General features: G+C 41.4%; 4 protein-coding genes across 10 annotated transcripts in view; 2 read left to right on the top strand and 2 right to left on the bottom strand.

The window, feature by feature from the left end:
• The window catches only part of arhgef9a (Cdc42 guanine nucleotide exchange factor (GEF) 9a), a 53,203-nt gene extending 47,708 nt beyond the window's left edge, over positions 1–5,495 (top strand). For 4 of the 6 annotated variants that reach the window (XM_085171645.1, XM_085171636.1, XM_085171664.1 and 1 more), the window contains one exon: positions 5–5,495. In XM_085171645.1, coding sequence (XP_085027771.1) covers positions 5–180 — 176 coding nt within the window. In that variant the 3' untranslated portion in view covers positions 181–5,495. The remainder of the gene's footprint in view (positions 1–4) is intronic. The other 2 variants (XM_085171673.1, XM_085171681.1) reach the window with 2 other exon arrangements.
• On the bottom strand, positions 4,416–10,097 carry asb12a (ankyrin repeat and SOCS box-containing 12a). 2 transcript variants are annotated; one of them, XM_085171711.1, is made up of 4 exons: positions 8,980–10,097; positions 8,455–8,778; positions 7,145–7,673; positions 4,416–6,430 (listed from the first exon to the last, which is right to left on the bottom strand). In XM_085171711.1, exons 2-4 carry the CDS (start codon positions 8,737–8,739, stop codon positions 6,285–6,287), a joined length of 960 nt encoding a protein of 319 aa, XP_085027837.1. In that variant the 5' UTR covers positions 8,740–8,778; positions 8,980–10,097; the 3' UTR covers positions 4,416–6,284. The 2 variants fall into 2 exon arrangements, with proteins under 2 accessions (XP_085027837.1, XP_085027831.1); XM_085171705.1 differs by having other exon boundaries at positions 8,975–10,097.
• A 169-nt stretch (positions 10,098–10,266) lies between these two features.
• LOC146524291 (uncharacterized) lies at positions 10,267–17,883 on the top strand. Its single transcript, XM_085171735.1, has 4 exons — positions 10,267–10,929; positions 11,020–11,155; positions 11,265–14,110; positions 14,159–17,883. The coding sequence occupies exons 1-3, from the start codon at positions 10,642–10,644 to the stop codon at positions 11,402–11,404; spliced, it is 564 nt and encodes a 187-aa protein (XP_085027861.1). The 5' UTR covers positions 10,267–10,641; the 3' UTR covers positions 11,405–14,110; positions 14,159–17,883.
• zc4h2 (zinc finger, C4H2 domain containing) lies at positions 11,722–23,440 on the bottom strand. The gene is made up of 5 exons (XM_085171725.1): positions 23,182–23,440; positions 22,381–22,552; positions 21,997–22,169; positions 13,691–13,853; positions 11,722–12,449 (listed from the first exon to the last, which is right to left on the bottom strand). The coding sequence occupies exons 1-5, from the start codon at positions 23,232–23,234 to the stop codon at positions 12,336–12,338; spliced, it is 675 nt and encodes a 224-aa protein (XP_085027851.1). The 5' UTR covers positions 23,235–23,440; the 3' UTR covers positions 11,722–12,335.
• Between the last annotated feature and the right edge of the window lie 719 nt (positions 23,441–24,159).

Raw genomic sequence — 24,159 nt, forward strand, 5'->3', positions numbered from 1 at the left:
CCAGGTGTAAACAGGTGCACGCCCCCTTCATACCCGCCCCCACAGGACCCCCTCAGTGTGGGGCAGTATGAGGTAACGGAGGACATGGCACAAGGAGAGGTTTTTGAATTCAGTCAATCCAAAAGAGGCCAGGCTCCTTTCTGGCAGAATTTTAGTAGATTAGCTCCATTTAAGAAATAGAGATACACAGACTCTTCCGATGGACCAGCTATTTTTCTTAGAAGCACTAAACACTGGATGATCATGTCCCCCCCCCCCCCCCCCTCCCATGATGAAGAAAAATACAAAAAAAAAACCCCACACGAACACGAGACTTTGAAGTTAAGGACCAATGTTAATATAGAGTGTGATTGGAAGCTGCGAGAGGACTGAAGACTTGGATTTAAAACAAAGAAAAAAACGTATAAAAAAATAAACACAACTTTACAGTTCATATATGTTAGTAACATTCTTAGTTATCATGCTTCTCCGGCTGAGTCAACTGTCACGAACTCTTCCCCCCTTTCTGGATAATCACGCCATCTGAATGTCCTGAAGTCATCGAGATTGTTACATGAGATCATTTTCAATCCATCTTCTGGAAAGAAACATGAGGCCAAACCAAGTCATTCCCAGTAGTATGATTGTGACCAAAACAAAAAAACTACAAAAAAAGCTGAGATCTTGCTGTGCTGCTATGTGAGATTGTTTGCTGCATTCTTCTGAATGCGAGACGACGACCTCAGCCGATCGCCGCGGCCTGTGAAGGACTTGCCAAGCTCGGCTGTCAACCTCACCTCTGAGTTAGCTCCATCCTGCCACTGATCACGCACCCATTGAGCCATCTCTGCGCTGCTGATGTCTGCGTCTGGACCTCCTCCTCGCACTCAGAGCTTCATTCTCTTCTCTGTAGCAGCTTGCATATAATAGCCCCCTCCTCTCTCTTTCTTTTCACAGTCTGACATTAGGTGTTCTCTTCCTTCTCCACATCCCACTCGTCCTCTCTATCTCTCCATCCACCTGCTCTGCCTCTGTGAGTCAGTGGCTCTCAGAGGAAGAGTTTCACTCTTTTGGAAACCTGCCATTGGCCGTGATGTGATGATGGGTCAGGGAACAAATCAATAGGCGGAACATCAATAGTATATTTACATCCGTTCACCAACCACTCGTGACAGGGTATTCATGTCCGATCGCGCTGAGGGGGTGTGTGTGCGCGCTGGATTTGGCAGTGAGCTTAGATGAAGCAGCTGGGAGCAGGAGATAGGCCGGCAACGGTCCGCCTGCCTTGTGCCACAGCCCCTCTCCCATCCCGCCCTCCCTAGAGACCACCCCTGTAGCACTGTGCTGACACCTGGGTGGAAAAGAGAAAAAAAAGCACAGCCTACCTCCAGAAAACGAGCGGTAAAAGTGAAGTTGTGATGCATTGGCCAAAAGAATAACATGTCAGCTGTCAAAGAAAAGACTTCGGTTAATTATTTTGTGTCACTTCCACTGTAAAAAAGCACAGCATGTACTCCCGTTTTGAGTATGAGCGATACAAATATCAACACGTCAGTGTGACCAATAAGTAAGAAGCCCATCCAGTATTCAAGGGGGTGGGGGGTGTCTAAAAAGTGATAATGATTTGTGAAGTGGACCAAAACTAACTGGGGAAACAAAAAAGTCCACTGCAGCAGTGCAAGCCGATACCGTATACGGAGGTAGAAAGGCGAATTTAAACTGTAGCATGCAGGTTTCCTCTGACACATTCATACATCTCTATAGACTCCAGCTCCAAACCTCTGCTTTCTGCCTCACCCCTCCTCACGTTGCCCCACTCCCCCCAGATCTGGCAGTTAGCTCCAGCTCTGCTTAAGTGATTTCCAAAGGACTGTGGCGTGATCAGATTGGTTTTGTTTAATCAACAAAAACGTGCGTGAAGCCGTGGTCTGCGAGAGATCCTAGCATTATAGAGTCCTTCAGCAGTAAAAGAGAAGATCTGAGGAAGTGAAGAGGAAAATTCATCGTGAAGACGTATTCTTTTTTTCCCACACTTGGAATGTAAGTGAAACATCTGTCCACGGTTTGTGACCACGTTTTGACCTCAGACACAGGAGTACATTTTGTGTTGAATTATATCACCAGATGGACAGTACATATACAGTTTGACAATTTGTGCAATGTGATATATCATTCTATATCTATCACTATTCACTACAGCGTGCTATGAAAGAGTTATATTGTTCTATGTCATTTGTTTGCCTTCTTATAGGCCTTATAACCTGTTGGAGAAAAAACAGACCTTACAATTGCTTTGTATGTTGTAATTTATGTTTTGTTTCAGTAAAGGAAGTTGAGAAATGGGTGAGTTGGCTGCTGGTGTCTGTAGAGATGGCTCCCAGTGAGATTGTTTTGGAAGATAGTTCTCCTGGCTGGTACGGCAAAAAAAGATATGGTTCCTAGGCTATCGTATCCTCAGGTCCCTTGCTATGGCCCGCTCTGCCCACCCTCCCTGCTCCCTCCAACTCCCTGCTTAACACTACCACCAGTACCAACATACAGATACAAGCATGCAGGCAAACACACACACACTCAAACACACACACTAATAATCATGCTTACTTGCTGGCCCGTTCTGCTGCGGAGAGGAGAGATGCTATCTAACAGTGCCTTCCAGCATTCCACTAGTGATTATCTATTCAGTTTCACAGGCAGATTTGAATTAGTCATGTATTTTCCCTTCAGTGCATCTCTCACTCTCTCTTCCGTTCTGTTCCCACAACTCCCGCCCCTTCCCTCATGCACACTGGGAATTCCTCGTTCCCCAGTGCACGAGAGCCGCTCGGACAGAAACTTAGGCTACGTTCACACTGCAGGTCTTGATGCTCAATTCCGATTTTTTGATCAAATCCGTTTTTTTGTCTGTTTGTTCACACTACAAATAAAATGCAACAGCAAACACGCTCTAGTGTGAACCCTCAAAGCGGCCGCATGCGCAAAAGAAGACGTCACACACAATGCGCTCTGTTTAGAACCAGACCAAACAGTATTGTTTGACTGTTTCAGACTTTACGTTTCCCAATTTTGCTTTAAGTTATAAAGTTATTTTGTTATTTACATATGGCCTAATAATGATCCTTATTGCTGTTTTAGAGGAGCGGTGCTTCAAAGGATAGTTAAAGATTTCTGTCAGAATCTGCCGATTATACAATACAAATAAAATGTTCACGTTTCTCCAACGCTGTCTTCCCAACAGTTTCACTGACATCTACACTGGATGGCCAGGAAGCGTTCGCGATGTCTTCTCTGGCGCTTCTCCAGCGCTGATAATTGGTGTCTGTCTTGTGTCAGTGACATAAAAGACGGATTTAATGCGACATGACCATTTAATTAATGACCATTCAGCAGTCACTTTCTAAAACATCAGATATGTATCGGATTCAGTACCACATACGAAAGTGACCCAGATCGGATTTGAAAATATCGGATTTGTGCCGTTCACACTGTCATACCATGATCGGATATGGGTCGCATAGGGTCAAAAAAGTGTGATTTGATGCGCTTTAACCTGCAGTATGAACGTAGCCTTAGAGGTCAGGCCACTTTTTCCATATAAGCAGATACTGTGCTGTTTGACTGAGACCCATTTAAAAATTGAAAGACGACTCATTTTCATATATTATTGCACATTTACATAGGAGCAGTTTTATTGCACATTAGAAATTTATTCCAATTTCAGATGTTTAGAAGCATCGACTTCTTTTATTGTGTATTTAACACGCTGAAAAACTGTTTAATTTGAATATATAGTAGGAAGCAGATTTCCATTAGTCAACTTAGGTTCGCGTGTCGATCTATATTATTAAAAGTGAGTTATGAATCAAGAGTCATCTATTTTACCTTTATCAGCTACACACTGTAAATACTGTAAAAAGAACAGATCATATATTTGGATATCGGTATTTTGCGTTGGAGACGAATGTTGTTCCAGTTCTAGCGTGCGGTAGATCTCAGTACCAGGTAATTGCATGCTTGTGGCATCCAATATTTTGCATGAGACTTAAGGCAACACTTAACGAGATCATTTAGTTTTGTTTAACTTCCAATTGAATCTTCTTTTCTTTTTTTTTTCCCCGGCAACCCGGAACCATTCATTTGTGTGTACCCATACCATCTCACTAAAGGGAGTTCTTTTCTCTGTCCACCTGTCTCCTGCTCACTTGGCATTACAGGTTGTAGCTTCTGTTTTTTTGTATTACTATTATTAATATTATTATTATTTATTGACACATAAGAGGGGAACATCTTTTCCTGAATAAAACACTGAACTGCTGATAGGGAAAATCAAAGGCACTGATGTTCTCTTAGCCCAGATATGATGGGTACTATAAACTCTAGCATCGTTTTAAACCCACACTGCTATGCTACAGACTGCTGGTTAATATTTTTTTCCTAAATATATGACTTTTTGGTTTGTTTTATTTTTGTGGAATGCCATTATGTGCAGAGGCAAAACGGGTAATCATTTTTCTACGACAACAGTGAACCAAATATGAGTTAGCACTGATCTTGGGTGTTTGTGTATAGATTTAGAACTGAATAAATTCGAAACCTCTTGGGACGGGCTAAAAATAATCATAATCCTGAAGAGACACACACAGTATTTCATAGCTGTTCATATTACACTCTTGTTCCTTTTAAGTACAATGACTTGACATTACAAAGCAGTTCTTTGCTTGTATTTATTGACAGCAGTATTAAACAGTACCATTTTGGCCACATGGTTTCAATGATGTATATACGCTCGTTTGAGTTTTCTTATAAAGCTATCAATCTGACCTTGTGCTCCGAGCTGAGAGGATAGCCTTCTGTGCAAATTTATTTCTGTTTTTTCGCTTTCTCTTTCCAGTCATATAACCAAGGCAGCCAAGTTAGTTGAATGCATCAGAAGTTGCACAGATTTATGTAATTCCTTCTAGTCCAGGGTGAGCCAGTAGACGCGTTCACTCACAGTTAGCATAGCAACATCTTCAGTAGGAACTCCTTGGAGTCGGTTATGCAGTCCCGTGCTGTTCCAGAATAGTCAGGGTAAAAGTCTTCAATGAGCCATATGCCGATGTTGGTGTTCAATGGCAACAAACAGAAGACTGACATCCCACATTTGGACACTATTCATTGTATATCACCATCTGGTTTCAGGGTTTGGTTTGGGGGGGGGGGTGTCTGGATTTTTTTTTTCAAGTGAAAAATGTACTCACAGAATCCATATCCTTTGTCATCATATGCAAACATTTGTCATTTTCTTTCTTGCTGGCTTTTGAGTTTGATTATTTGTTGTAGAGATGAAAAACCTGAAAAATAATGCCTATTCAATCCAGAAACTGTGAATGGGAGAGTGGAAATGTCAACTGTATGTACATTATATGTTTTGATGTAATCAGAAGCACTGGGAATATGTTGTACTTTGCTGTAAAAAAAATCAATCCATATCTGATATAGCTGTACTTTTTGTTGAAAATAAAACTACAGAACTGCGGGGGGGAGGGTTCTAGGCATCAGTCTGTGAGTGAGAGCATTGTGCTGGCCTTCCTGTCGTGTGACATCATCTCCTGTTTGTTTGTAGGGCCCATTCCTAACAGCTGACACATTAACTCCAGGATATATTATGTAAGATAAATAATATCACAGTGGTAATCACTAATCACACACACACACAAAAGAAAACTTTTTTTTTTAAATCAACAAACTTCTAAACACTAAAATTGAATCCTGAAAATAATTATGCTCTAATCAATAAGTAATGAGCGTTATGCAAATGTATTCTCCCAGCTGGAGGCACTGAAGTGGAGGCTTTTCATTCTGCTTCCTGGTGTTTTGAAGTCCAAATACACAAGAATGTTTTTCAGGCAAGATCTAAGACATCCTGTTGTGGTGCAGACAGTGTGTGTGTGTGTGTCTGGATATCTAAATAAGTAAGGTGACTACATGTGTCTGTGTAATGTTACCCGAGTGAAGGAGTGGGTTTAGTGAGGTAATATCAGAATAACAATAGTGCCTGTGAGGAGCCTGAGATTTGGATATCCACAATGTATGGTGTTACTGTGGTCTCTAGTGGCCACTGATGTTGTTACACTTCCCAAAGATACAGTGGATTTTCCAACATGGAGCCTTCCTTTTGCTTCTAAAAGCTTCATAGACATGAAAGAAAATCATCTGACTTCACAGCTATAAACAATTCGGATGTAAAACAGTCCTTTAGCTTGTTCTGGTAAAAAAATTTAAAAATGTATAAAAGAAAGAAATTTTTTAAAAAAAGAAGAAAACCATCACATGACGTCTGAGGTTTCATGTTTCAAGTAATTTCTCAGGATCAGAGGAATGTCCAAGCTGTCAATTGCAGGCTCCTTGTTAGCAAAAGGGAGGTATCCTCTGATTGCCAGTCGAGCCTGTGACATCAGAGATTTGGGGCAAACTGTTGAAGAAACAGAAAACAACATTTGTTTGCTGAGGCATTATAGCACCAACTCATAACAAAAGGCACCTTACGACAATTTAGGTAAAGACCCCACAGAGTATTAAAGGGAAAACCACAACCATCAGATGATCCCCTATGAGCGAGCGCATGGTGACTGTACGAAGAAAAAACTTCATTTGAACAGGAAGAAACCTCTGGCAGAACCGGGCTCAGGGAGGGGCAGCCCTTCTGCCATGACTGGTTCGTGTAAAGAAGAAAGACGAGAGAATATAAAATTGAATGGCATGCAGCAGTGGTGTATAAACGCATGTGAAGTGTAAAGAGTAAAGAAGAAATCCTCATTGCATCATGGGACATCCCCCTGCAGCCTGAGCCTATTACAGCATAACTAAGTGATAGTTGAAAGTCACCTGATCCAGCCTTACTATAACCTTTATTAAAAAAAACAAAAAGGAAAGTTTTGAGTCTAATCTCAAAAGCACAGAGGATGTTTGTCCCCTGAATGCAAACAGGGAGCTGGTTCCAGAGGCGAGGGGTCTGAAGGCTCTGTCTCCCATTCTACTTCAGAAACTCTAAGAACAATAAGTTAGGCTGCAGTGTGAAAGCAAAGCTCTATTATTGCAAGCTCTATCATCATGGGGTCTGATCATTCAAGATTTTGTATGTGAGGAGAAGGATTTTAAATTAAATTCAGGTGTGACTCGCTCTCACCTCTCTCCTTGAGGAGCAGAAGCAGAGCTTCGTTCTGCTTAGTGGTTTTGTCAATGATGAGTGTCGGCAGATAGACGTCTGCTCCAAAGTCTATAAGAAGCTGAATGTACTCCACCCCACTGCCGTAGCGGAGACACACCTCCATAACTGTCTTCGGCTGTTTGATCCTGGCCAACATTTTCTCATCCGTGCAGTTGTAGTTGGGGTTTGCACCGTGAAGAAGGAGCAGTTTAAAGCAGTCCAGGTGTCCATACACAGCTGAGATGTAGAGGGGCCCTCTGCACGCTGTGGCGTTGGAGGCCCATTCGGGGACTTTGGGCTTCACGTCTACCTCAGCTCCAAACCGAAGCAGCTCTCTGAGTATGTCGACGTCACCCTCTCGGGCAGCGGTCAGCACCGGTGAGCAGTTGTTGTACTGGCTGCCATTGGGATCTGCTCCAGCATTCAGCAGTGAAACTACACAGTCCAGATGTTTCCCACTGACAGCTGTGAACAGAGGCGTCTGGGCCTTCACGTCCAAGCTGTCAACCTGGATTCAGACATAAGGAACCAACAGGCTTTTTTAAAAGTAAAAACAAAGTTTGTTGATACAAGAAGTACGCCACTGATTTATCACCGCAAGTACTTTTCCCCTGAGTAAGTGTCAAATACCGTCCTGTGTGCATGCGAGTAAGTGACTGGATCACAGTTTAACACCCTTCTAAGGGAAGGTATCATTTGCACAACCCAACATCCACATGTGTGCCACCGCAAGCTGTCACCTTTACTTCAGTACGACATTGTTAGCAGCTCTGTAGCTCACTGTAAGTGAAATGCTGAACTGACAATGTTGACTCTGCTCTGCTGCTGTGGGAAATCTAACCCCCCAAGGCTACTGATTAGGCTTTGACTGAAGATAATCAATTCGTTCTGCAAATCTGTCGATAGACATCTGCTGGCTTGTGCACTGAATGCACTGGAAACAAAGAGAAACATTGTTAATAGCTTGAAAAACCCAAAGAAGCATCTAATAGAAGTTGGACTGTGTTGGACTAGCGACTCCTAGTGACTGCTTCCACACTGCACTTAAAAATTTGATCTATTGTTTGAATTTAAAAAATCATTATGCCAGCTTTAATGCCCAAATTGTAAAATGTAATGATGCAATATATTGTAATATCACACCAAATTTAATTACTCTTCCCTTGAACAAAATAAAAAGAAAGACAATCCATGATGTCCAAGTCCAAAATGTCATTTTTGTTAATAAAAAAAATGAAGGCAACTTGTTACACCCTCAACATTTCATCATCCTTTCCACAAAGTCTCACCTCTGCTCCGTGCCCCAGTAGCAGCTCCAGGCACCTCAGATGTCCCAGTGCAGCAGCAGTGCGCAAGGGAGTTACGGGGACCCCCCACCCACTTCGAGCATTGATAGACTTTCTGTAATCCTCCTGAGACAGAAGCTCTGAGAGCAGAGCTACATCGTCGCTGCTCACGGCGTTGTTCAGAGCCTGACTCTGCTCGCCGTCCTCATCCTCCTCCTTGGGCTGGAGCAGGGAGAAGATCTTAGAAATGTCCATCAAACTCATGTTGGCAGCTCGGCCCAGAACCATACTGGGACTCCGGGCTAGTTCTAGTTAAAACCCTTTCATCTGCAACAGCAGAGAAAGACCATAACACCATAACTTGTCATTCGGCTTATGTTTTGTTAAGACTCATTTTTTAACGTCAGAATAGCACAAACATGAAAGAATAAGGCTCACAAGCATACACTGCAATCACGAAATAAATCAGTTTGTGCCAACTGCAACTGCAGCAGTGTGGGATTTACACTGGGAAGACACCTACCTCACCTTGTTGCTTGTTGATGGTGTTTCCAACGGGAGAAGTCGAAACCCTTTCAGAGCTCCAATAAAACACGAGTCACGTGAAGTAAAGGTCCTTGAGGAATGCCCAATGCTTCCACTGGTGCAACGAGTTGAGAAAAGTGCAGTGTGCGCTGTGTGTGTGTATGTGTGTGCTTAAACTGACAAAGGTGCCAGAGCTCCTTTCTGGGGTGGGGTGGGGGGTGTTTGGGGGCTAATTTTAGGCCACAGATGGGCCTGACTAAACTTCCATTCTTGGAGACTTGAGTCTCATGTTTATAATTAGAAAGGTGATAGAGTTGTGACACTTAGCAATTGCCCAGTGTGACTTATCTCTGGGACATTGCTGTCTCTTTGACACAGGTCAGCGTGTGTGGCATGTTAAGCTGGAAGGCGCTGCGCTTCTATATTTCTTTTCTAAGAAGAGCGGTTATTCTGCTGCATGTGTCCTGTCATCATCCCGCTTTGCCTGGTTCACACTGAGGGAGCCATTTTGGTGAGTGTCAGCTGTGTGACTGTCAGGGTCTTCAGAGAGGAAGCCAGTCAGCTGTTACCCTGCCAAACCCACCCATGTCTTCATGCTGTCCCACGTTCAGAAGGGAGGCTCTGACACGCAGCACTCTTTCAGCAGATGGCACAAGACACCAGATTCCTAGCATTGTTCAAACCCCATGAAGAGGTTTTAATTTATTTGAGCACAAAGAGCAATTAAATACAGACGTGGAGGATTGGCTTTTAATGCAAACTTCAAGAACAGGGACTGAAAAATGGCGCAATCTCCAAGCTGGAATAAAAATGCAATAAGAAAAATACAGTGGGTTTTTTTTTGACCACAGCCAAACTAATAACATCAGTGAGACAGATTGAAAATAAACTATGGAGACCATGAAAGCAATGCGGTTGCTGGAAATGTTTAGTCCTTCACGTCACATTCCCTGCTGTGACGTATCACATCAAAAAATTATTGTGTCACTAAACTTGACTGTACTAGTTTTATAATTTTTACAATGAATACATTGCACACAAAATAGCACCAAATTTTAAACACAACAGTCCCATTTTTAAATTTCTTTTAAATAAACATATGTGTAACTAACTGCACAACATCGCTCTCTTTTTTAAAGTAAGAAGTTTCTTAATTTAAGAAACTTCATCTAGCCCTTAATAAAACAATAATGTAATAATAATAATAACATCAAGAACAATAATGTTCTGTTTTATTAAAGTCTAGAAATAGTTTCTTAATTTAATTGAATGGAAAAAAGAAAAAAACTAAATATGCTTTATCAGTACCCTTTAAATTCCCCAGTCGACCACCAGATGGCGGTAGTGGCCCGGTGATGGCAGGAAGTGCAGCTGTAGTAAAAACTAAAGAAGCGAGTGACGTGTTGGGAAAGCCATTTTCTTAATGAGCCGTGTGCCACGTTTTCAATTGTTTTACTAAGGCCTGGTTTAGCTAAACAACAATGATTGGCTTCGATACTCTGTTATCCCTCCCAAAAAATAAATAAACCCAACACTTAATTTAGCGCCATAAGCTAAACTTAGTCACGGTTAATCGGTTACGGTATTCATTTTCTTGAATGCCACTTTATCGTTTAAATAGATGCAGTGATAGCAGTGAAGCTCTTCGTCTGTGTTTGGCACAGAATGGAAGAGGAGGAAGCGCTGAGAAACTACTGCAGAACAATGATTTCTCGTGTCCGGAACAAGCGCCAGTCCCCCCGGGAGCACAAACATGGAGGAGCCAAAGGGAGCAACTGGTCCGAAACTGAGAGACAAGTTGCATCAGCGCACAGAGGGAGTAACCTCCGTGTTCTTGAACGCAACATAGACCCAGCCTCCCCTCATGTGGGTCAGGGTCCCGCTGTCCCACACGCCCCCTTTCAACTAGTTACGATGCTGAGGATCAAAACCTTGAAGGAGGAGATGAGACGGGTTATGAAACATCCTTGTGTGACTCAGTTTCGCCCTGTCTGGATGTCATTACGGCTGTTCCAGCCTTCATGTGCTCTTATTTGTTGACAGGCTGCAGAGGTGGAGCTGCACGGTCCCACTGTGTGCAGCGTGTGCGCGCAGGAACAGGCTTCACTGGCCTTGAAAACCTTTATCAGGAGGAAAAAGACACAACTGCAGATCCAAGCCCTGAAGTGCAGACTAAACACGTTTGGGTAAGTGACTTTTAAGGGGTGATCATCTTAAGCTAACCCGCCAGTTTACATGCATGTCAGAGTAACTGATCACATCTGTTATCCGATTCTGTTTTTTTTTTCCTCTTATAGGATTGGACACTTTAGGGGGAGTTGGCACAGAATCTCTCAAAGCCCTCCAATGCCCCTCTCTGGATCTGAGAGGAGCTACTTGGCAAAGATATGCAGGTCACAGCAACCTGGGTTTCCTTAGCAACCGCTAAGGAACGTGGAGTTGCCCTGGCAACAGATGAAATGAGGGGTTACCCTGACAAAAAAGCTACAGGAACTCATTTAGGAGACCTTGCTGTCCTTTTTCAGACAGATAGCTGCAGACGGTATTAATGGAGCGAGGGACAGTGGCGTAAGTGCAGTCGAACATATTCTTGCCTCTTTATTTTCAAACACAGGCTAAACCCACCCACTTGCACTGCTCGGCAGCAGCTGTGTTTACATTCACACCCCTAAATAACACAAATGTCCAGCCTTTGTTTTGAGTGTAATAGTGGTGGTTGGGGGGAAAAAGTGCACGCTAACAGGGTTATTACAAAACAGCAGTTTATTTTCTTATCATTGTATTAAACACACAACACTATTCTAAGCAAATGAGTCTGGCCTTTTTTTCCCTCCAGTTTTGGTGGTTACTGAAACACTGTAAACATTAAAACAACACTGTGTTGCATTTAACTTTTAAACCTATTCGATTTTATCTTGGCACAAAAAAAAACAAAACAAAAAAAACACAACAGACAGCCGTGGCAGCAGGCATGCACAGCAAAAGAAACTAGAAAATACAGTAAAATATCTAAGGCAATAACCAATAGCAACACGGGCAACATTATTCAGACAAGTTCAAATTTTCTGCATTACTACAATTACAATTGTCAGGTGCTAATAAACTACCATGGAAGTCGTACATTACATATAAACACATCCAAAGCACTGGAAAAACTACAAAATAACATTACTAGATGCTCAACCAAATCTTGACAGGTTAGGAGCAAGTTACTAAGACAGTTTGTTAAACTGGGGGGACTGTGTGGAAACTGGAAACACAGACCTGTCAGACCAGTCATGTGGACTGTACACGGCTGATTCAAGGTCAGTGTCTTGGACCAGTTGTCTTTATACTCCTCTGAAGCTAAAGGTGGGAGTCTACTCATCTGGCTTCCTCTTGGGCTTCTTTGGGTTGCGGGAGCGGCTTTTAGCCTTACATAATGGACAGATGGGAGCGTTACGATGAATCTGCTGGTGGCAAGACAGGCAAGCCTGGAGAAAGGTGGAGGTGGTTAGTGCGAGAACTTAATTTGAGGACTTTCTTGTGTTGTACAGATAAGAAGCACCACAGGTTTCATGCAGCTACGTAATCCATCGGCTAGTGTCTGTTGACTGAAGCACCACTAAAGAAAGACAAGAGTGAAACTCGTCAACTTGTACAGAAATAGCCACAAGCAATGAAAAGTGGGCAGGTCACAAATTAAACTTATCTTTTGTCCTCAAAGCTGATTTTAGAAGCAAGAAAAATGGGCAAGTGTAAGGATTTGAGAGAGTTTGACAAAAGGCCAAATTGATGGCTAAATGACTGGGTCAGAGTTTAAAAAACTGCAGCTCTTGTGGGATGTTCCCAGTCTGCAGTGGTCAGTATCTATGAAAAGTCCGAGGAAGGAACAGTGGTGAACCACTGACAGGGTCATAGACGGTCAAGGATCACTGACGCATGTGAGGAGTGAAGGCTGGCTTGTGTAGTCCGAGCCAAGAGACGAGGTCCCGTAGCTCAGACTGCTGAAGAAGTTAATGCTGGTTCTGACAGAAAGGTGCCAGAATACACAGGGCATCACAGTTTGTTGTTTACGGGGCTGCAGACCAATCAGGCTGCCCATGCTGACCCATGTCCACCACCGAAAGACCCAAGATTGGCATTAGAACTGGACCACAGAGTAATGGAAGACGGTGGCCTGGTCTGATGAATTAGGTGTATGTGCGTTACTTACCCAAGGAATACCTGACACTAGGATGCCCTATGGGAAGAAGGCAAGCCAGCAGAAGCAGCGCAATGCTTTGGATATTGTTCTGCCAGGTTGGGTCCTGCCATTAATTTAGATGCTACTTTGACCCGTACCACCTACCACTGTTGCAGACCATTAACGTGTTCTGCCACAAAGCAGAAATAGTTCAGGAATGGTTTCAGAAGCACAACAACGAGTTTGAGGTGTTGACTTGGCCTCCAAAATCGAGCATCTGTGGAACGTGCTGGACAAACAAGTCTGATACATGGAGATCCCACCTCTCAACTACAGGAGTGAAAGTATCTGTTGCTATGATACCACAGCACACCTTCAGGGGTCTAGTGGAGGGTCTGCGGGTCGGAGCTGTTTTGCCAGTAAAAGGGGGACCGACCCAATATTAGACAGGTGGTGAGAATGTTATGCCTGATTGGTGTATAAATAGCTGAAGTTTATGTCAGTTAAATTCACAGTGCTTTGGCATCATTATGTGTGTGTAGGTAATACCTTCATAGGTGGAGGTTGCTGTCTGAAGGTGGCTGTCTGACGGGCGTCTTGCTTCCTGGACACCTGAAGCTGCTGTGCTGCGGCTGCGGCGGCAGCAAGGGATTCTGGAATGGCAGGCTCATGCGTCTCCTTCTGCCACTCTGCCTTCTGCTTCTCAAAGTAACTGTTCAAAAGGAAAAGTGAAACGTGGCTAGCAGTGAGTCCTATTTAATGCTTATGAATCATATTCCAGTTGAGATTACCCCATCTACACCGTGCACCACGAGACGAGGGGCGGCAAAAACTGAACAAAAGGAAGACTTAAATTGAACATTATAGTGGAGCTCACACGTCCTCTTTTTATGCACAACTTTGAGCAAAAGCACAGTCGCTGTGAGACTGTCTGCATGCATACAAACGTGTGTGTGTGTGTGTGTGTGTGTGTGTGTGTGTGTGTGTGTGTGTGTGTGTGTGTGTGTGTGTGTGCAGGGGAGGGCTGGGAAAGAAATGTGGCCTTGGACTTTATGCTTGACTGGCTCGTTTTCAAAAAAAAAAAAAAAAAAAGTGATATCCTATTTCATTACGCTCTGATTTTTCTCAAAATAAGTCTGCGATAGAGCAGAACTTTGAGCATTCACAAACCAAACTCAATGATCTACCAATGCTCCGAACAATAAAGATCATTTGCAAGCACCACATTAACACACACATCGATTCATGCGCTAAAAGTTTATGTGCCATTTTTGTTTTCATACAAGTTAACACCTCAGTGTGAGGTTGTCTTGCTATTATGGAGGTGTAGCGTGCTCATTTGTGTGCTGAGACATCACTCTTATACAGTCTCTTTAAAAAAAAATACCCAGCAGCACCCCACAGGCCTGTGAGGTGGGATTTAATTTTCTCAGAAACCGCTCCAACACAACTTGTGATACAACTACATTGGCTACTATTACTACTAAGTACGGTTACTCAACAAAACTCGAGCAAATGGTGCTTCAAACGTCTCCTCAGACATCTCATGAATCTTTCTCTCACTGTGGTGACTTGTGTGTATGAAAAGCACTTAAGAACAACAGCGGTATAAGCCAGAACTTGCATTTACCAAGTACTAAAGTTGGTATTCAAGTATCTCATACATTCAGGATGAACATGAAGGAGCATGCCACTAAGAAAAAAGGAAGATTACCACCTGGCCAAAAATGAATTAATCAGCTAAGCTTCCACATAGCACGCGGCCAAATTAAGAATCCAAACTGCCAACAATGTCAGCCTGCTGAATTTCCCCAACAGCAAATATATTGACACCCTTTTCTTTCTTTTTTTTCCCCCCCAATGTGCTTTTGGGGCGATTGTGGCTCAAAGAGTTGGCAGTTCGTCTTGTAACCGGAAGGTTGCCGGTTTGAGCCCCGGCTCGGACAGTCTCGGTCGTTGTGTCCTTGGGCAAGACACTTCACCTACCGCCTACTGGTGATGGCCAGAGGGGCCGATGGCGCGATATGGCAGCCTCGCTTCAGTCAGTCTGCCCCAGGGCAGCTGTGGCTACAACTGTAGCTTGCCTCCACCAGTGTGTGAATGTGAGAGTGAATGAATAGTGGAATTGTACAGCGCTTTGAGGGCCCCAAAAAGCGCTGTATAAAATGCAATCCATTATTATTATTCATTAAGTTGAAAAGTTTTTCCTTGCATAGGGAGGAATGTCACATACTGCGAGAGAAACACCAGATCATCATCAGTCTGGTAGAATCATTAGTGAAAATACACAAGTGTGATATCTCCACTGAAGACTGCTTTTCTACAGCTGTGCTAGCACAGACCTGAAAAAAACAACATGAGCTTTTGCAGTATTAATTTAATCACTTTAAAATATTTGCACCTATACAGCAAAATGTAGAGGATACAATAAACAAAGCCAAAGCTGTGGAATACTTCACTTCCTAGCCCAAAAATGGGATCCACTGCACTATTAGGACAATTAACTATGATTTCCTCCACATCGTAAAATGTACAATCACCTACTGTTGATGGATGTCAGCCTGCAGTTTGTGCTGCTGGGAGTCTACTTATCAACCCCCCCTTCCACCCCCACCCCGCCAAGATGTACCTCTGGTGTTGTGGATAACAGGAACTTTTTGAAGCAAGAAATTTCTGTCAGCATCTGAAACTGGAATCTAGACAAGTGGAATTATTTTATATTAGACTTAAATGTCTGAACAGGCTAACAAATCTGTTGATCACAAGAATACCTATCTGATGTTTAAACACCTAAGTGTTCAAAGGTTCCTGCTAAGACAAGAAAATTTGCCAGAGACTCTAAAAGTGTGTGAAAAAAAAAAAAAGGTAAATACTGGTCTTTAGAGTTTTAATGCCAGTTTCTAATAACCCCTATTTTAGGTGCCAGCTTCTAATAGCACATTTTTCCCAGTTACTCTTTATATAGTCATGCTGATTCTGTTGAGGTGATTTAACTTGCCAGTCTTTACAAATAACTGCAGTTGTTCCTCTGTTGCCATCCAAATACAGTCTAGGGATGTCACCAGAAGTGATACTTACAACAACTTTAAAAAATGGAAAGACTGAAAATGTCCTGGAACTTGTTTTTTCCTTCCCCAATTCCATATGTGCTGTAGGTAGCATAGGCCTAAGTGTTTGAATCTATCTGTACAAGCTAAAGAAGAAGGAGGCAGACACGCTCAGGCATAGGAATACACGTGGAAGATGTGTTGCAATGGCTCCACCCAGACTTACTGATAAGAAAGGCAGAGTGGGGTACAAAGATATTTTGCGGAACTGTTAACTGAGTTCCCAAAACGCAATATGTAAAAAACGTTACTGTTACTTCTTTACTGTAATTCGAGAACCGAGAGAGGAATACTTCCAATTTAGCGAAGCACCTAAAAGCCTGTAACTAAGTTTGATTTGCATGAACATCCAAAGCATGACTACACCTCATATTACCATTTTGTTTGAGACAGCTGGCACAATTGTTTTGGTATCCATTATTTTCATAGACTACAATGTTGGCAATGGCTTATGTTAAATGTGTGGCACTTGTAGGTTGCTTTGCTTTCAATCTTCTTTCCAGTTCATCCCAAACCAGCTTGATGGGGTTTAAGGTGAGAGACTGTGCTGGACACTCCATGTTTTCAAGCTTACTACCTTATCCTTGTTTCCTAAGGTGGTCCTGGCATAGCTTGCACTTATGTTTTGGATTATTTTCCTGCTGTACAATGAACTCCTCACCAACTAGGCGCATTCCAGAGGCAACCGCATGGCGCCGCAGAATGCTATGGTAGCCGTCTTCAGGGTGTGCCTCTCACTCTCTCACAAAGCAAAACAGCCACAGAACATTATGCTTCCTCCTCCATGTTTGAAAGCTGATGTCACACACTGTGGAACCATCCTTTTGCTTAAATCCTCAGTGATGAACTGAATATTTAAAATTTTTATTCATCAGTCCATAACACCTTCTTCCAGTCTTCAGTAGTCTATTGGTGATGTTTCATGGCTCAGACAAGCCTCTTTTTCTTATTCTGATGTCTTAGGTTTCTGATGGCTTTCATGCTGCAAATCAACTTGTAAAACCTGCAACATGAAGTCTTCTCTTCACAGATGAAACTGAGATGTGCCTACAACTGCTATTAGGCTGTGTTTGAAGCTGTGTTCCTGTGAGCCGCCTAGCAAACCAGCTGTTGACTCTCAAAAACCTGTCTCCTGATTCTGTTGCAGTTTCCCCCAGTTTCTCAGTGCTTTTTGATGGTGAAGGAAACCGTACTCGCTGACACCTTGACTTTCTTCGCAATTTCTCTGTAGGAAAAACGTACACTTTCAAATGTTATGATGGTCTGTCTTGCATTGGTAATTGCCTTTTCCTCACCATTTTTATAGCAACACACTACTTTCTGCAGTACAATACTGTTCAAATAATGCTCACGCAGGTACGACACCACAGTGTGTGTACTTTTATGGAGACATATGGAGTTGTAAGTAATCAAGAAAATTTGGGACACCTGTAGGAATCGGTAGCACTAACTTTGAAAGCTCAATCAACCTCCATTGCTGCAGAACAGCTATAAATTGTTAACCCATCTCTTGTTCCTTGAAAAAAAACTTTTTGGATAGCTGAAATATACAATATTTTCAGTTTTGGATAACCTTACTTTAAAAAAAAAAAACTTCAGTTAGTTCATCACTTACCTCTGTACCATTTTTTTTTTTTTAAATATGGTGTTCTAAGACTTTTGACCGGCAGTGTATATAAACTAAACTTAGTATAAACCAAATACTCCAAATATTAAAAACACTAAGGATGGCCACGAGACCACACAATGAAGCAGTATTCCAGGAAATCAGCTGCCTCGCCACTGGAGCATGCCAAATTTCTGCCCTTAACCCTTTAAAGCCGGTCAGAGCGGGCACACTCTGTTTTGCGTAACTATTTTTAAATCCCGGTAGCTCTGCAACCACATAAGCTAGCGCAATAATTCTTTTTGCATATGAAACCGGAGGAGTTGTACTTACATCTTATGCCATCAGCTTGTCCTAGGTCACAGTTTCCTTCCACATAAAGCTTTGCAAAAACTGCATAAAAAGCGCTTGCAGCAACAAAAACATAATATTCCAGAAACACGCTTTGCCAATTCGATCAGCTGTTCATAACACTTCCTACGTTGGAATAGACGTCAGCGCAAACTTTTGCATGTCCGCCATTACCTGCCCGAAACCAGAAGTGATGTCATTTTCGCGGAAATGTAGTTGTTTTTTTTTTACCATCAAGGCCTCATGATCCTATACTGGTGTTTTTAAAAGTTATCTTTGACTTTATGACTTTCTGTGTCGTTTCTGGGATGCTTAGGACTCATATTGCACTGCTGGAAATAGTTTATTTTGATGCATATGCTGCTTTTTTGCAAATTTGCAGTATAATATTTATTTTCATTTTTCCTGCAGTATATAAAAATTGGTGTATTTCAAAAATAAAACTATGAAGACACTCAAAATAAATTTCCTGTGGTAGGAAACTATTTTGTGCAACTTTTTTGTATTTACAGTTTTGAGAGATACGCCTCTTAAATTTCTCTAACTAGAAATATATGTTAAAAAAGCAAAAACGATTTTCAATTTTTTTGTAGTTTATTGCACTTTTTTGCAATTTATGTAATTACTATGCACTTAATGCATACATATTATTAAAATCTGGGCTATAATGGTTGTATTGATGTATAGCAACTTGAAATGCTCCCAAAAATGGCACTACAGCATGTAAAAATATAATATAAGCTCTGGCGGACTTGGTTCTATGGTAGGTCTTAAAGGGTTAAAATAATTTTCTCCTTCTTTTTCGCACTTGTGTTTTAGCACTGTCAAGTCTTCCTTTAAGGACCTGCTCCGCCATAAAATGGTCTTTTATCTCAGCAGTTTTCTCCAATGACTTAACTACTGTGTGATGGTACTAAATAAGCTAAGGCACAGAAGTCACAGGAGAGCCATTACTCTGCCAATTATAGCCACATAAGTCACTGACTGTACTAAGTTCACCATGTTTGGGGCAAACTAAATTTTCATTTTCGTGATCAGGCCGATTCTATCATGAACATTACAACTGTTGAAATACTATCCTGTTTGCTCAAAAGATAATGTCTTGGACTTCGATAACTATGTAATCACTTGAATAGACTTTGAGCCTGATGCTTAGATAATGCTGTTTGCGATCCAAAGCCAGAAGTAAATCTTCCTTTCTGTAACTACTGCAATCTCTGTTTTAATTACAGCAAAAGTAGAGCAATAAAGCAACAAGAACAATAAATGTTTTTAAAGGCTAACTATTTTATGTCTCATCCTGGTGTTATTTTCTTTTTAAGTACTGACAGCAAAATTTTTCTAATCTTAGAAATTTAGGAGTATGTGTTTTTAGATCTCTTTATTGACATTCCCTACCCTTATCAAAATACAGTGAGATGCACTGGACTGATCCCTCTGTGTGAATTAATTCATCCCAATATACATTGGGATGTATTGATTGGGTCCTCTAGCCCCGTCAGCAATACCTCAACAGAATCCTGCTCATTTAAAATAGTGCAGAAACCAAATTGCTGTCTGTCCTTTGGTTGTGTGTGAATATTTTTATGTGCCACATTTGCCAAAAAAATAAAAAATAAAAAAATAACAACATGCCTTTGCACAAACCACTCCCCATTAGTGACTGGATAATGCAATAATAAATTTCAAGTATGAATTCCGCTGTTGTTTCATCCCTCTGACACAGTGTCTCTGAAACAGATCCTGTCATCGGGGTCATTAATTACAAGTTGGGGCCTGCTGTGTTTCATGATTAATGTTGAACACCTGTGTATCATTATTACCTGAAGCAACAGACTCTCTTAGATTTGAACTGGAGTGTTTTTGTTTCTTTTTTACCAAATGGAAAATTAATTTTTTTTAAAGGGCATCCATTTGAAATTCAATGATTACACGAGGTGTTCCACAAGGTTCCACTTTTGGACCTTTTTTTTTGCATATGCAATAATAAAGTTAACTACTAATTATGATTCTGGTTACTTTTGGGCATTGCAAGTGACAACATTTAAATGTGTAAATACTTCTATTTCATTATAGTAAAATGACTACAGGGTTTCTATTAGACTTGATGGCTGTGATAAGGGTGTTAAGGTTTAGTGATTGTGGTTGGTCAGATCCATGTGTCCTTCTGAATGCAGGAAAAGCAGCCAAAGAGAGACACCAAGGAATTTGCTAATTCAATCTCTGAAGAGGATGAGCTTTCCTAGCATACTCATCTGTAGTCTTAATCCATCAGCTGCAATCCAGTGTCAAGTATCCAAAGGTAAACAGGTAGCACCTCCACAAAACATAATGTCAGTCTGTTAACATCACCGAAATACATTAGCTAAAGTGAGATTGTCACCTTTTCCTGAAGTTTTATTCAAATGCTGCCTGTTCAGATTTGGATACTTGAGACTGGAAACATCTGGTCATTTATTTCCCACACGTAGCATAAAGAAATGGTGTATGTATATAGAGTACTGTGCAAAACTCTTGTTTTGTGCCTTGTTCGTTTATGTTTTGTTGGGAAATGGGAAATAAGTGTAGCGATTTAATGAAACATGCAAGTATACAAAACGTTTTTTTACCACTTTAACTAGCTTTAAAGTCAATATATTGTATGAAAATCTTTACTTTTCAACAGAGCCTGAAATCACTTCCTTGAAATTTGAAAAAGTAATACTTCTCCAGGCTTCTTGAAGGACATTCCAAAGCTCTTCTTTGGTTGTTGGCTGCCTTTCTGTGCCTTGTTTTGTGGATCAACACAAGGCTTACAAGGCACCAGTTGAAAGGGCCAAATGCAATTCCCACTAATCAGTTTCCTCAATTTTTTTTAAGGACACAAATATGCTAAGTTATTGGCTAATATCTAGGAATCAGCTTGTCAGTACAAAAATGCTATTTTATGCCTGTCAAACTGTGGTAACGATGGTATTTTTGTAGATTCAACTAAAAGAATCGGTTGCTAGTAATCATTTAAAATTATTGTTTTGCTAATTTATCTATTATGTGTAGATACAGCACTGGTTTGTCTGGTTGGGTTAGGTCTCTATGCTTGAATGATTCAGTGTTCAGTGGCTTAACTAAAAAATAAACAACAGTCCTTTGAAAATGGGCAGGTAAGGCTGGGCTGTATGACCACAAATCAAAAGTCACAAGTCACATCCATGACAGCTTTGATTGATTTTCAATCAGTTGTCCAGCCCTATGTACAAGGACTAGAATGCAGCCAGTATCCAAAGAATAAGTTTGAAAAACATTCTGAAAACCTGGAGAGCTATTGCTCAATACCACTTTACAAAAAGTACAAGAAAGTCTGGGTCTTTGAAAGGAAACTAAAGAAACAAGAGGTCACTCAAGTCTACTGTTCCAGCAGGAAATCATATTTAATGTTGTTTACGTGATGCAGCTTCCCTCTAAGTGGACATAAGTTGGTGGATATTAGCTGCACAACTAAAACAATATGAAGTCATAACATTCTCACTAAATTTGTATTCAGTTTTTCAAACTGCTGTATTTTTTCTACCTATGACACACTGTAGATCACATTGTCTTTTAACAGCACTGCATTCATTGTTATCGTTTCCATCCTGTTGCATCTAGACAGCAATATATCAAGAGGGCAATAAACAAACTCAACAGCTGAACTACCGAACAAGTAGTAGTATGCACTACTACTTAATGTTGACAAGAAAATTTGATAAGATTTACTGCATAAATATTATGACGTTGGATGCACTGTGTGTGTGTGTGTGTGTGTTTTTACTGACTCCAAGGAGAGCTTCTCCTCTTCTTCATTCAAGTTAGGGAGTCTGTGTAGACCTAAAGTCATCCTCAGGGCATCAACATGCTCCTTCAGGGGTTTGTACTCATCATGCAGGCGCCGAGTTGTTTCAAGCAGTTTATTGAGGTCATTCTCCGATTGCTTGATGGTGCTCTCCATCTAAAAGTACAAGCAAAGCAAGGGCTGATTTTTGAGAAATGCACATGTAATATACTCAGCCTAAGCTATCTGTAGTAACATATAACCACTGGAATCTTTCATCCTGCTACATAACACCAGCAGACACTGCAGTGACTAGAAGTTGTTGTGAAATCACATGAAAGTTCAACAGTGATTTAGTGGCACTTACTAGAGAACAGCACCCACTCACCACATTGATATCTGCATGGATGAGGCGCAGCTCCTCCACATGGGCCATTTTTTCTTGAAGCAGGAGATCCATTTCTTGTTTGTACTCTTTCAAATGTTTCTCCTCAGACTCCAGAGCCTCAAACTCAATCTTCAGACGAGACTTAATCTTCTGCATTTGGATAGTCTTATTCCTGCAGGCAGTGGGACAAGGAAAAAGACATGAGCTGCCAGGTTGTCTCAGTCACTCCTATGCACATGGCGCAAAAGATTTTAAACATAAAGCAAACACAAACACATTTCCATCTGCTTTGCGGTATTGAATTTGTGCATATTTCTAAGCTCTAATTGCAGTAATGTTATGACCTATTTAAGTGAGCCTGCACTGTAATTAATTCCTACATAATTACTGTATCAAAGCGTTATAGCAAGGGAAACATTACTTTGCACTACACTACATTACACTGACAGCCTGCTAAGCTAAGGAGCTAGCTGGCAGACAGTAACAATTAGCAACGCACATCTGGCATCTTGTTGTCACACATCTGGAATGTGGATGCACATGGCTCAAATATGCGGTTAAATTACAACTTGCTTATATGTGCCACTTCAGTCAAAAACAAGTTAACACAGAGCTACACTCGCTCAAACCTGTTTAAAGAGAGGACACCGAGCAGGTCGGCTAATATTAGCTAGCTCAGTAACAAAAGCGAAGCCAAATGGGCTTTTACCTTGGTCGGCTAATGTTAGCTAACATAGCGTATACTTAGTACGTGCCAAACATTCAGGCAACCTTTAACTGTATCCGACATCTGAGTTTTACCGTATCTCCAGGATGTTCTCCAGTTTGCACATTATTTCTTGTTCGTCTGCCATCGTTCACCAGTCACTAGTTGTTCAGTTGGCCAGCTCAGTTACCCGCGAGGCCAGGGTGGTCCCCTTGTTGATAAAAACACAATAGCCAACGCGAGCGCGCACACGAGCACGCGTCCGTACTGTAAAAGCGTGGCTATGTAATGACAAGTGGAACCGCGAGCCCCCTGCTCCAAGCAACCCCAAGCAACCTGCGAGACACTCAAGTACAAACTGTCCGCTTCCTCTCTCTAAAGTAACTATATAAAAGCTATTTGAAGAAACTCACGGTCAGCAAACAAAGCACAAGAACCACACACACACACACACACACACACACACACACACACATATATATATATATATATATATATATATATATATATATATATATATATATATATATATATATATATATATATATACTTGTGACTGTGTTAACCTTTCACTGAGGTTCAGATGGATTTGATGTACTCATCAGAGTCTTATTCAGCTAAATCATCATGCAGTCATTGTTCACCACCTGTTATAAATATGGCTGTGCCTCAAGTTTCCAGCTTACAAAGTAGCACTGGCAGTGGGAAACATGGCATCAGATCTAAGCCAAAATGTCAAAGTCTAAAGTGCTATTTCTAAGCATTAATTTGCAGTACTGAATCCATAGCATGCACAGTTTTTGCGAGTAAGACCAGCTTAATAGTTTAAATTAAGAGAGTAATTTCTGAAAACTTGTTCATGAAATTAAGAATTTCTCTATTGTACTTCCCAAGCTCTCCCGCGGGGTTGATGCTTGTTATGCTCCATGAAAGTGTGATGGGGTTGAGGTTAGGTGACTGTGGAAGAAAAGCGCACAAAAGACAGCACTCTCTGGTCTTCTTTCAAGTAGTTCTTGCACAGCTCGGAAGTGTGTTTGGGCTTATTATGGCACTGCAGTATGAATCCTTTTCTA

This window comes from Neolamprologus multifasciatus, chromosome 2, assembly GCF_963576455.1.
Source record: "Neolamprologus multifasciatus chromosome 2, fNeoMul1.2, whole genome shotgun sequence".
Taxonomy (NCBI): Eukaryota; Metazoa; Chordata; class Actinopteri; order Cichliformes; family Cichlidae; genus Neolamprologus; species Neolamprologus multifasciatus.

Excerpts from the sequence above, each read along its gene's own strand:
- asb12a (XM_085171711.1), bottom strand. The coding sequence starts at position 8,739 with ATGGTTCTGGGCCGAGCTGCCAACATGAGTTTGATGGACATTTCTAAG. Across the intron at positions 7,674-8,454 it reads TACTGGGGCACGGAGCAGAG|GTTGACAGCTTGGACGTGAA; the intron begins GTGAGACTTTGT and ends GTCTGAATCCAG. Across the intron at positions 6,431-7,144 it reads TCTGCTCCTCAAGGAGAGAG|TTTGCCCCAAATCTCTGATG; the intron begins GTGAGAGCGAGT and ends TTTCTTCAACAG.
- LOC146524291 (XM_085171735.1), top strand. The coding sequence starts at position 10,642 with ATGGAAGAGGAGGAAGCGCTGAGAAACTACTGCAGAACAATGATTTCT. Across the intron at positions 10,930-11,019 it reads TGAAGGAGGAGATGAGACGG|GCTGCAGAGGTGGAGCTGCA; the intron begins GTTATGAAACAT and ends ATTTGTTGACAG. Across the intron at positions 11,156-11,264 it reads CCTGAAGTGCAGACTAAACA|CTCTTATAGGATTGGACACT; the intron begins CGTTTGGGTAAG and ends GTTTTTTTTTTC.
- zc4h2 (XM_085171725.1), bottom strand. The coding sequence starts at position 23,234 with ATGGCAGACGAACAAGAAATAATGTGCAAACTGGAGAACATCCTGGAG. Across the intron at positions 13,854-21,996 it reads GAGGAGAAGCTCTCCTTGGA|TTACTTTGAGAAGCAGAAGG; the intron begins GTCAGTAAAAAC and ends CCTTTTGAACAG. Across the intron at positions 12,450-13,690 it reads AGCAACCTCCACCTATGAAG|GCTTGCCTGTCTTGCCACCA; the intron begins GTATTACCTACA and ends ACCTTTCTCCAG.